The sequence below is a fragment of the Ursus maritimus genome, unplaced genomic scaffold, assembly GCF_017311325.1.
Source record: "Ursus maritimus isolate PB19 unplaced genomic scaffold, ASM1731132v1 scaffold_10, whole genome shotgun sequence".
Lineage (NCBI taxonomy): Eukaryota > Metazoa > Chordata > Mammalia > Carnivora > Ursidae > Ursus > Ursus maritimus.
The window spans coordinates 8,705,143-8,718,456 of NW_024423344.1; the positions used below are offsets into that span (position 1 = coordinate 8,705,143).

General features: G+C 35.5%; 1 protein-coding gene across 11 annotated transcripts in view; it reads left to right on the forward strand.

Moving 5' to 3' along the window:
* PAN3 (poly(A) specific ribonuclease subunit PAN3) overlaps positions 1–13,314 on the forward strand; it is a 233,257-nt gene that overhangs the window by 34,681 nt on the left and 185,262 nt on the right. For 9 of the 11 annotated variants that reach the window (XR_005832278.1, XR_005832276.1, XM_040621849.1 and 6 more), the window contains exon 5: positions 3,800–3,961. The exons of the other annotated variants lie outside the window; for them this stretch is intronic. Coding sequence is in view for 7 of the 9 variants with exons in the window: in XM_040621849.1 (XP_040477783.1) it covers positions 3,800–3,961 (162 nt within the window). In the remaining 2 variants the exon portion in view is untranslated. The remainder of the gene's footprint in view (positions 1–3,799; positions 3,962–13,314) is intronic. 11 annotated transcript variants of the gene reach the window in all.

Here is a 13,314-nt window from a genome sequence, read left to right on the forward strand (position 1 = left end):
GCATAGTCTCAGGCTTCACTCTAGGTCTACTGAATTAGAATCTTTATTTTAACAACATCCCCCAAAGATTCATAGGTTTGTTATAGTTTGAATATAAAAGGATCCTTGAATACTTCTGTTCCAGCCTAACCTGTTTTTTTTTTAAATGTCTGGTATAAAGGGTAAAACTGTTTTCAACTACTGTCTTATTATACTGCTTATTTAGATTTTGTGAAGAATGTTAAAAATTCATTATTGTAGTAAATCTTGAGACTTAAAGTAAAAATTGAATAACTAGAGGGAGGAGGGGAGAGATGGGGAGGGATGGTTTCAGTCCCTGCTAGATATTTTACTCCAGGAGCAAAAAGAGATTGGGAATTTTGACGTACAATATTGACTTACTAGGATGTCGGGTAGAAAAGCTAGTTATTTACCAATGGGACACAACATTTACAAATGCTACCATTCCATAACTGGAATTCCATGGAGGGGCAAGGCTATCAAGAATGGAGGATCAAGAAGGGGACATACCTGATTTTTTAACTCTCACATTCTCAAGATTGGTCTAGGACAGGACTACGGGAAACTAAGGAAAAGGGAAAGAGGGTGCTGCTTTTGTTTGCTCTGGAGTAGAGGGGTTTGGATCTTACAGAACTCAGAATTTTAGGGTAATAACTTTAGGGGTTAGTGAACATTTTCCATAAAATTTTGTCCCTTTTATTTCTTCATCTTCTGTTAGACTTCTCCAATTTCCTTAGCCCCCTCTTCCAGTCACCTATAGTTTTTATTAACCTAGCAGGTCTCTCCCCAACCAGGCCTTATTAGCTCTATTCCCATTTCAGTTCCCTTGAGTTCACATCCTACACCTACACCAGTGATTCTCAAATGGGGGCAGTTTTGTTCCCCCCGGACATTGAAAATATATTTGGTTGTCACATCTGGGACTGTGGTGCTACTAGCATCTAGAGGTTAAAGGCCAGGGATGCTGCCGAAACATGCTACAGTGCACAGGACCACCTCCACAGCAAAGAATTAATTATCCAAAGTCTATAGTACTGAGGTTGAGAAACTCTAACCTGGATTACTGTCAGAGTCCACGAATTTGTCTGCCTGTTTTCACTTTAATTTTCATTCAGAAGCTTTCAAGAGTTCCCCATTGCCCATGGAATGAAGTCTAAAGTCCTTTCATTGCTTTGAAGTCTCATCTTTTGCTCTTAAATGTTAGCCCCCTCTAAAGGGTAGACCGAATACTTACGGTTTTCACCTAACACCACAGTGCCTGTGTGCCTCTACATACACATCTTTCCTAGCCCACAGTACCTCTCTCTCCCTGCCCCCCTCCATCTAGGCATACTTAGTCCTCCTTCAGAATCTCATTCGCCTTCTCTGTGAGCTCTCTGTCTCTGCCCTATTGGTACCTTAATTATACATGCATTTATTATATCACAGTGAGTATGTTCTGTTTGCATGACTTTGTTTCCTACTACGTTATATCCTCTTTGAAGGAAAGGTGTGTGTTTTATTTATCACTGTATTTTAAGTATTTAGAATAGTTCCTGATACAAAGTAGTCTCTTAGATGTTTAGTTGAACATATATTTTTTTCTTCAAGGGATAAATAATAGCAAAAGTAATTTGGAAATTAGCTTACAGTTGAGATTTTACTATGATTTATGTTCTGTGCAGTGAAACTTCTATATGTAATCTTTTTGCCTTACCTTCATGCTTTCTATTGCTGCTGTCACTTTTCAGATGTCATTTTGCCTTCTTTGGCTTATGATGGTAATTTAAATGGTATTGATACCTTAGGTCTTTTCATTCAGTATCACATAGTAGGTTGTGCTTTTGGATTAGATTTTAATCTCTGGCTATTTATTGAAGAAAGTTAAATCTATAATGGCACACGTTTGGGGATCTCTTTTGCCTAAGAGGAAAGGCGTTAGGCTAATTTATAGGTTTTTGAGGGTTGTGGTGGAGAGAAGAGTGATGAATTCTTTGGAAAAATGAGAAACATATAGTGAGAACTGTTGGGGAGGGAGAATGCTACATTGGATTTATTTAAATACTTTTTTTTTCTACATTGCTTAGTACACTGCTATAAGAAAATAAATTGCGCTATTGTAATAACCAGCTCAAAAGCATGTCTATATATGTGAAGGATCTGAATAACAGAAGATCATTTAAAGCAATAATTTTCTTGGTTTCAAATATGACTGGAATTTAGGTGCCCTTGTAGTAATCCTATTTGATAGGTTTTTATTTTGTTTAAATACATATTCTTTGATGTGTTGAACTTTTTTGATAGGATATTCTTTAGCACGGACATTTTCTAAAATATAAATTTTAAATTAGTGAAAACTTAATTAAGGCATAGTATTTTTGCTGTGTATCAAAGTCTTATAGTTGTGAGCTATATTACTAGAAATAACTTGCTTTAAAATTCTTTCATTTATAATATTGTTCTTGTGGGTACATTTTTATTCTTATCCACAAAAGTTGCTTGTGATGTAGACATAAAGGGTAATTGAATTGGCGCAAGAGTGCATGGAGATGGAAATATTTTAGCCTCATAAAACTTTACTGCTATAATTATTGGGTTGGTAGGTAGTTTAGTTACCTTTCTTAGGCAAGTTTAATTTTTTTCCCCTTAAATCAAAGACTACTAGTAGAGGCCCATTTCTGTAGTTAGAATCTAATTTGCATAGAATGATTTCCATAGGCATTATTTGCAAGGTCATTTTGAAATTTAGAAATCAGGTGTTTTCTTCAAAGTAGCTGTCTCCACTGGCCAAAATTATATTTTATATATTTGTCTGGCTAGGACACTTTCTGAAGAAAGTTAATTTTAACTATTTGCTTTAGCAGACTTAGGGCAGAACAGTGAGTAAACATAGATTTTCTTATTTCAGGTCTTAAGTTAGTTACCTTCCCAAGAATGATCAGCATTCCTTAAAGGGAAAAATATATATACAAATTCCCATAAAGATAATAATTTAGTGCAAATTTGCTATAAATAAGAGAGGTAAGATGGTGGAAACTATCATTAACTTTCACATATAAAAATGCCTGCCAGCCACTACAAAGATTGTTTACTAACTTTATTATGATGTTTGCCAATGAGTTCATGCTTTTATTGGACAAGCTATTTAATATCAATCTGTTTACATTACTGGTATACTTGTAAGACCCATGAAAGTTGCGTATTTTTAAAAAAAATTTGAGCTTACTTCATTTAGTACCTTAAGTTGAATGCCCACCTAAGACACAATGACTTCTACTTTCACCTAATGTGCGTAGAATTAAAAAAAAAAAAAATCCATTCCTTAGGAATTAGATGCTTCTTTTAAGTGGGGGTAGTTCCTCAGTAGGAAATAGGTAGCAAAATGGGAGCAGAAAAAGATATAGTTCGGAGAATTTTTTTACCTGTATTTGGTGCCCTCGAAGCATTTCTTCGTATTGCAGTGAGAATAGGTAAGTGACAGTGGAAAAAATTTTGCAAAGCATTTAACTTTGCTGTTAAGTTAATTTCTATTCATTAAGGTTTTATAAAATCGAATTATAATGTATACTTCTGAAACATCTGTTGCTTTATATCAATATGTTGTTCAGCCTATTAGGACTGTGGGTTATTTTAGAGGTGTGTATTGAGGGCGGGGGTGGGAAATGGTGGGTGGTGATAAGGACATTAGAGGGAGTGTCTTAGAAATTTTACTTGTTTCCTCTTCCACCATTCCTGATATCACCTATATGTTAGTTATGTTAGTTTAGATTAGTGTGGGGGATGTTAGGAGTGGCCTGGTTTCTTTCCTTCTTTTTCCTAGCCAAGGAAGTATCGCCTGGGGATGCTGGAGGAGAGGCTAGTTCCGATGGGATCAAAGGCACGAAAAGCAAAGAACCCTATTGGCTGCCTTGCTGACAGGTGTAAATCAGGAGTACCCATCAATATGGTTTGGTGGAACAGAGTCACAGAAAACAATTTACAGGTAAAAATAATTTTATTAGACATTTTTTGAAAGTGAATATCTTGGTTGCTTTCTGTGTCTGTGTGGGGTGGTGGGTATGAGGTTGGATGGCTTAGTTGATATCCTTAGGTGATTTTTTTTTTTTTTTTTATATCACCAGAAGGTTAGTGGCCCATTAACCAACTAAATGACTTTGGTGACTTTTTGAACTTTCTCTGCTTGTAGTATACTTTCCTATTCTTTTATTAAATTTAGTTTTTCACTTTTGGATTTTGTTAACAGATATGAGTTCAGTTATTTTTAATACACAAAGTTATTCAGGGTACTATATTCAAAAATCATAAAATTTATTATGGAAAACCTCATTTATTTGCACTCAATAACAGGAAGCTTCATAAGTTTACTTTTTGTACATTTTTACTAAATAAAAATTGTATGTAAACAAACTTGTTAAGTATTGGCTCTAAAACCAGCTTTAGTAATATGCTGTCATAGAGTTAAGGCAGGTACATTTCAGTCTTCACTCTTCCTTATAAGTACTGAACAATGAAAATGGATTTTATAACTCAAAGACTAGCTTTTGAATAAGATTCTGAAATACCTGTGAAATAATTTGAATTAGATTCAGTTTTAATTTGTATTGTAATTACTCTTATTTTAAAAAATTGGTAATGATATAATATAGATTATTAATCTAAATTTCAGTTTAGATGGAGGTAGAATATCTTTCTTCCCAAACTTTCTGAATACATGGGTATTTTTAGTATATATTGTTAGCCAAAATCCCACACACATATACCACACACAGAAAAGCTGTAACAAAGTTAACAACTTGGTTTTATTTCTGTCACCAACCTCGTGTTACGAAGGGGTTCCACAGTATTTTGGTCTGTTCAGTATTAATACCGTAGCAACATCTTTATTGCCTTGGGCACAAAAATAAAGGAGTTACTCCAAAAATATTACAAAACATAGTATCTGCCCCAAATGAAATTTTCGTAGTATTTTCTAAAGGTAAGGAAAACCTGGGGGGGGGGGGAAGGGGCCCACATCATGATATACTTAAAATTTCATTGGAAAGTTTTGAATATGTCAATTATGAATAGCAATATAGTTCACTGAATTTTTGTCTTTTTAGATTGGTAGGAGAGAGATTTGATGTGGATTGTTAGAATTATTTTTCAGTTTTAAAAAGTCTGAGAATACATTGGACCCTAAGAACCAATACAAGTGGAACTGGAACTGTTTGTAGTCTGTGGGGTAAAACAGTGATATAGCCACTTGGCCTTTCCACAAGTGCCCATCTTATTCCATTGTCACGTTTTGAGGTACCTCTTTTTAGCACAGCTTGAAAAATCGTTAGGTTACTCTAAGAATATATGCTAGAAATTATGTTTTATTTTTAATTTAAACAGGTTATAATAGATAAGCTTTTCAATGTGTGAAAGATTGAATTTGTGTTATCTGAATCTCCTATTTCAACTACTATTATTATTTTATACTTCAAATAGTTCTTTTCCTTTAAGGACATGAGGAATGCCTTAGTAGCTTGGTCTGATATTAGGACAGTATCACCTCACAATATCAGTCACATGTTGAAGTATTAAAAAATACCCATCTGGTGTCCATTACTATATTTGTGAATTCCTAAACTGGGTACCTGGTGTTGTTTATGCAGAGCAAGGAGTATGTCAGTACCTTTTTTTTTTTTTTTTTAAACTGGGGTTTTTATCTTTTTGTTGTATGAGAAAACTAATTCATGTGAATCAATTCTTTACCATTTTTTTTTTTTAGTTTTGTATGATGCTTTTTAACATATTTGTCCCCCAAAATTTTACACAATATAAAAAAATATGAGTAGCCAGATACATTAATCTTTCTGGTTTCATTTGTTTCCTTTCCTTTAAATCTTAGGTCTTCTCAATCCTGAAGTCAGAGAAATGTTTATTTGTATTTTATTTTAGTAATTATAGCTGTGTTTCTTAAATGGTTACCTTGTGCCAGGCACTGTGCTAAGCTGTTAACATATATTGTCTCTTTCGGTCTTCCTAATAGTTTATGAGAGGAACTGTTACTGTTAAATGCAGAAACATCTTTAGAGAAGCTAAGTAACATTAAAGTTAAATAATAGTCAGAAGAGCAGACCTTTTTACCCATGTTTGTCAGACTTTGAATTTTCTTAACCTCTATGTGATATACCCTCTATTGAACTAGAGCTGTGGTTGGCTTAATTATCTAACTGGCTAACTGAACTTCTGTAGGGCAGCTTGTTTTTAGATGAGAGTGCGTATGTTTTCTATCTATAGATTGTAATTTATACATAATTGCGGGATTGGTAAGGTCAGTCCTTTTTTCTTGTGATTCCATCTGGTTCTCCGTGACCTTTAATTACATTTCCTTCTGGAACTGGAAACATTTCTTTACATTGACTTCTTAGTGTTAACCTAACATCTTTAGAGGTTTTGTCCACTTCTGAAAACAAAAGATAACCAACCAACAAAACCCTTAACCAAAAACAGCAACAGAAACTTTCTCTGAAGGTTTCCACCTGAATCATTCATAATTGCATTTATTCTCTTCAGTGTTGGATTTCTTTCAAGAAAGAGCTCCATGATCCCTTCTGTCTTTTAGTACTTAACAATCTTTTTTTAAAATTTTCCATCAAGAATCTCATGATATGCGAGAGCCTGTTTACCATTTGTAAAACAGTGATTCATGCTTTCATTTAATACATACATACAGAAATACATATGCATATATATAAAATATGCTAATTAAAGAATCAAAGATATTTATTATTTTCCTTAGTTTTTCCTAGTGTGGTGAAGGCTGAATTTATTTTTCATATGGCTCTTCAAAATATTGATAATGTTCATTAGGTCTCCATTACTATGTTTGTGGAATTCCCACTCGAGGACTCTTGGAATAGATTCTTTTCTTTTCTCTGATTTCTTTACCACCCATTTATTCCTTCAGTGTCTGCAGTTTGATGTCATCAAAATTTTGCTGAAATTGGGGCACCTGGGTGGCTCAGTTGGTTGAGCGTCTGCCTTCAGCTAGGGTCATGATCCTGAGGTCCTGGGATGGAGCCCCACATCAGGCTCCTTGCTTGGCAGGGAGCCTGTTTCTCCTCCCTCTCTCTCTGTCCTACCCCCATCCTGCTCTTGCTCTCTCTCTCAAATAAATACATAAATCTTAAATTTTTTTTTGTGCTGAAATTGCTTTCAAAATTTGTCAGAGATCTCCTTAATTACCAAATAGAGCAGTTTTATCCAATACTTAAAACTGCTGGCCACCTCACTATTTTTGAAACTTTCCTTTTTGTAGTCTTGACTCTCTGTTTTACCCTTGGCTCCTCGTGAGCTCCTGTTCTTGGCTCACTCATTCTTTGCTTTCCCTTGTATGCCTAGGACCTAAAATTTTATCTCTATTAGGGCTGTCTTCTGAGTTCAAGACTCAGATTTTTGTGCTTTCTGATATCTTTGCACGTAGGTATGTAATCCCACTGTCACTGCAAATTTGGCATGTCTAAAACTCATGCATTCTTCTATTTTCTAAATCTGTTTCTTTTGTAGTTCTACTTTAATGACTTTATCATCTTCCCAGTCCAGTCACTGAGGCTACATATCTTAACTTCTCCCCTTTCATCTCTCACATTCTGCCATTTATTATAAGAAGGAAACTATTGAAGATTGTTCATTGAAAGACAGTGCATTGGACAATTTATTTGCCATCATATTAAGACTGTGCCACAATAATGACATATTATCCCCATTTGACAAATAATGTAAGTTGCAATTTAGAAAAACCTTATTTTTTTTTTTTTTTAGGATTTTATTTTTTAAGTGATGTCTGCACCCAGTGTGGGGCTCAAACTCTTAACCCTGAGATCAGGAGGCACATGCTCCACTGACTGAGCCAGCCAGGTGCCCCAGACCTTACTGTTAATAACCAGTAGAGCTAGGATTCTAGTCCAGATCTATTTAATTCTAAATCTGAGGTTTTCCTACTATGTTGTCTGCCTCTAATCCCTATTCTATTATTTTTTTTAAGGTTTTATGTATTTATTTGACAGAGACAGCCAGTGAGAGAGGGAACACAAGCAGGGGGAGTGGGAGAGGAAGAAGCAGGCTCTTAGTGGAGGAGCCTGATGTGGGGCTCGATCCCAGAATGCTGGGATCACGCCCTGAGCCAAAGACAGACGCTTAACCACTGCGCTACCCAGGCGCCCCTCTAATCCCTATTCTTTAAAATTCTGCAGTATCTTCCTCTTCTTTCCTTTTTAACACTACTGACGTAGTTTATACCCTAAGGGTATCTTCTGAATAATTTTTGTCAAATCTCTTCGGGATCTGTTTTACTTATCTGGGGTATTTCTCTAACCATCCACACTACTAAATTCTAATCAAATGGAAATCTTTTCATACCTCATATAATATGAAATACACTGTCATTTCTCTGTATCTTTGTATCTCTGTACTGTTGTTAACTGAGCCTGAAAAAAAAAATCTTTCCTCCTTTTCCTTCAAGAGTTAACTCAAATACTACCTTCTCTGAATACTTGCCTGAAAGAAATTTTTTTTTTACTGTTTTTATAATACTTGGTGTTGTTTAAGAGTTATTTCATTATTTTATATTAAGTTCTTCACCTGTTTGCCTTTTCCCACTGGATTATAAATATTTGAGACTGAGCATGTATTTGTTACTATTTCTGTACCCTTAATGTATTTTATCTCTAAATGTTTCTGTTTAATTTCCTTTTATTAGGCTATATATGCAATTTGTGGTCATTTATTCTAATACTTTTATATATTTAAAAAACTTGATCATAGGTGCTGGAATTTATAGCCACTGTATTACTGTTGCTTAGTTTTATTATCACAACTGATTTAGAACAGAGGATAGTGATTTCTTTTGAAATGTTAGAGACTCTTCTATTTTTTTAAAACTCAAAGTTTAACATTGTCCAAGTATTCTTGATATTTTCTAATCTTCTGATCCTGGTAGTAGTCTTAATTACTTTTTGACACTATTGTCAAGTCACAGGGCTTCTCCATTTTATATTTTTCTCATGGTCTTAGCTCAGACACGAAGCAGATGGTGGATGGAAGGTCACCTGAGACTCCACATCAGTAGTACTTTATTTAACCTAAGTGTAAATTCTCTTTATCTTTCTTCAGTCTTTGCCTAGGTTGTTTACCCATTTCTCTGCCTGACCAATCTATATGTCAATTTCCAAATTTTTAATTTGTTGTATGATTATATAGTTCAGATACCATTGTTTAGGATTGAAATATTTTATCGCTTACCTTACAGAATTGTGAGGATTCAAATTTCCAATCACATAGTAGATATTAAATAAATTTCCATTCCGTCAATTTCACCTTATCACTCCTAAACTTGGTCTTTGTTTATATTTATTTAGGGTGCTATCAGTTATATTTAGATGTATAGGACATCATGGTGTGTGGGGATGTGTGTGTGTGTGTGTGTGTATGTATGTGTAGAATGAGATGGTGATGTTAATTATCTTTTAGGGGCTCACATTTTAATGCAAACTCTCTTGAATATTTTTAAAAATTAGTTTAAAAATGCCTTTTTTTTTTTAAGGGATAACAGTGTGTTCTCATCTTTCTCATAAGAATTAGGTGTTAAGGGGTGCCTGAGTGGCTGTGTCAGTTAAGTGTCCGACTCTTGATTTCAGCTGGAGTTGTGCTCTCTCCATCAAGCCCCGTGTTGGCCCCCGCTCCCAGCAGAGGCTGCTTGAGGATTTTCTCTCTCCCTCTGCTCCTCCCCCTGCACGTGTGCTCTCTCTTCCTCTCTTTCAAATAAATAAATAAGTCTTAAAAAAAAGAGTTAGGTGTTAACTGAAATAAAAGGATGGGAAATGCACGGCTTTGTTAACTTCTCAGGGTATTGCAGGTTAAGATTGGCCTAAAAGTAATGACATGTTAAATAAAATCATATTCATTTTGTCTCAGGCTTTTGGAAATAATGGGTTATAGATCATAAATTATTGGTGTTACTGTTGTTTTAGCTTACCCCCAGAGTGATGGAAATGAATGAGAATGATTGGACTGTTGGCTGTATTAGGAGATTTATATTTGTCAACATCTCGTTTGATGGCATTTGCCCTCCTTGTGGTATGATTAAATGGCATTTCTTATAAGAAATATTTCGTTAGAAGACTGCTCACATTAAGATCTTTTAGCCCACAAATTCTCCTGTGAATTCTAGTTGCTCGTTAACTGGTACTTTTAAGATCCCAGGGAGGTTTTTGAGAATCATCAGATACATCTCAATCTTTAGTTACTTGCTGAGTTTTAGTGTTATTTCAGGTGATTTCTAGACTTTGGGCCGTAGAAGATGGGCTTATTTGGGCTTTAGAGTGGAATGAATTGGAATTTTATAAGGTTGAAACTTAAACTTTCTACTTAGGGTTCCTTAGGACTTTGAAGAGTTCTAGAACTGTCGGGCAGCTAAAATGGCGTTAGTATTTATGCACTGCTTTCTGACCCCAGACCCACGTCTTTTCTCCTTTGTAGCTGCTGTTCTAAGCCTTTAACACTCTGCTCCTACTCACCCCTTCTCTGTCACTCTTGAGTAAATGACTTGTGTACTTCACAGGAGGGAAAAAGGGCATGAGAATGAATTGTCTCATGTGGTAGCTTTCAACCTGTGGACAGCATTTTCTTTATTCATAACTTTTCTTCCTGTTTTTCCTCCTGTCTCAGACAAACGGTTGTTCCTTTACTATGTGCTTCAGAACCTCTTTATTCCCTCTAACAATTTATTCTGTTATTTATCCCTTTTCAGTTTTAGGCAATGTCTCCCTCAACAATGATTTATTCCTCCTAGCTTGTGAACATGCCATGTTTAATTTTCTTTTGCTCTGAGACCCCGGGAGTAAGGAATGCCACCTGAGAAAATGTTCTAGGGTCAGTATGTTTGGGAGACTGCGATAAAATTTGAGAAATGCTTACTACTTACTGTTGCTACATTTTTACCTTTAATTCATCCCTCAGTTCTCATTGTTTTGCCCTTCACTTTCACCGGTCTGTTGAAACTCCTAACTACCAAAAGTACCAGTTCTTACTCAATCTCTGATGCATTTGACATTGTTAATCATTCCTCTTTCTTTGAATTTAGCTCTTAGACTGTTCTTTATTTGTCTGTTTTGAGGACCTCTTGTTGCCTTGCCCTCAGGAACTCTCCCAAGCTCTGTCCTTCACTCTCTTCTTATTTATTCCACACAGTGCCCCTCAGGGATCTCAGGAGATCTTCATTACTTCAGCTACTCCCTATTCATAGTCGACTTAGGTATTTTTTTTTTTATCCCCTCAGTCCTTTGCATTCACTTTGAATATGAGCTTCTTCAGAATGTCATCTATATGGCATAAGACTTTGGAAATTCATTGTCTAAAACGACATCACATCTTTTCCTTTAAACCTCATTCACACATGTCTGTACACACTCATTCACAACTATATGTCTGCTGTCTGTCTTGATTATTGATATCACCCAGTTGTCTGACTTGTGAGTTTTTCTTGCCTCCTTCGTCTTCCTCATCTGTCACATCATTCAGCCACTAGGTTCTATCGATTGGACTACTTTGAAATTGTCTTCACTTTTAATATTACTGAGTTATAATTTAGGTCCATCTTCATTTCTTATCTGGATTGTTATTATTGCAAGACTGTTATCTGGTTTCCTGCCTCTGGTCTTAACTTTCAAACCACTGCCTGACTGATTATCTGATCTTGTTTTTTAGCTTTGTCATTAGAATAAAATTCAGATCTTTCAGATGGGTATCCAAGGCGTACCTGTTGATCTCTTTCCTGATAACTGCTGTAGACCTGGTGAACTATTTGTAGTACCAGGAAGAGTATCATGCTCTTTCTGCCCCTTCCTTTGAACATTGTCTTTGAACATTTGCTTTGCTTGCTGTGCCCTTTTCTCTGTCCTGACTCAGCAAACTTGTATTTTAGGGTTCATTTCGAGCATTTAGTCTTACGACCTAATTAGTCAGCATTAAGCATTTGTTCACCTTTCGCTAGCACTTATATTGCTCTAATCTATATATAACCTGTCTTAAAGGATAACAGTATATGGCACACTGTAAATACTTAATATTTTTTGATATCTGGATGTTCTGAGCTCTTGGGATTGTGGAATTAGGTTCAGGGTACATTATACCTGTGAAATGCCCATCTGTGAGCTTCTAGAACACAGTGCCTATGTTTTATGGATTTTTCTTCTCTGTAGTGCCTAGCACAGTGCCTAGCACAGTATCTTCTACGTATTAGCTGTTCAAATAATTGAATGAATGAACCTGGATTAGTGATTATCTGGCGATAAGAATATTTGGCCTGATGGTAGTCCTGAAATTTAATGCTTTGTGCAGGTTCTTAGCATTTTCTTTGGTACAGTTTAATGACAAAAAAAATGTCATTATGGAAAAATGTTTGAAAAATCTTAATATATCTTGAATCTTGTGACTGAATATGGCAGAGTTCTTGGTTAGAGAGAATGTAAGTAAATCTCTCTTACTGTGCAATGTGGCAAATAGGTTTTACTATTATATAGCTACGGGTAGAAACTGTGCATAGGGGCGCCTGGGTGGCACAGCGGTTAGGCGTCTGCCTTCGGCTCAGGGCGTGATCCCGGCGTTACAGGATCGAGCCCCACATCAGGCTCCTCCACTATGAGCCTGCTTCTTCCTCTCCCACTCCCCCTGCTTGTGTTCCCTCTCTCGCTGGCTGTCTCTATCTCTGTCGAATAAAATAAAATAAAATCTTTCAAAAAAAAAAAGAAACTGTGCATAGATATAGAAAATAGTTATAGCTATATAGTAATTCTTGCCTCTTTGGAATGCTGTGATGATCTCATTGTCCTGGACTACTCATTAACTGACCTGAATGGATATTTTTACTTTTTTTTAGGGAGAGTAATTTTCTTTAAGCTTTCTTAAGATAATTGACATGTAAATAGGTAGAGTAATATTGAGAATGAGCTAGGTGAATGCCTCTATGACCATTAATGATTACTGCTATTGGGGAACTTGTGTAACATATAAATAACTTGCAAGTGGAAGAGGAGCAGTTCACCTGTTTTTTGTTTGAAAATGTCTTCTATCCACTGTACACAGATTTTGCTTTTTTATTATATACATTGATTCTATTGGTCTCAGTTTAAATATTTCATATTTTACGCAAATTCTTGTGTGTGAACACCATGCTGTTCATTGATGATGATATGCAAAGAAAAGGGAACTGTGTAAGTGACTTTATGATGAACAAATCAAACTTTCTTACAACTTTTTTGTAAAAATTATATATACTTAATAGAAAAAAATTCAAATACTATAGAGAAG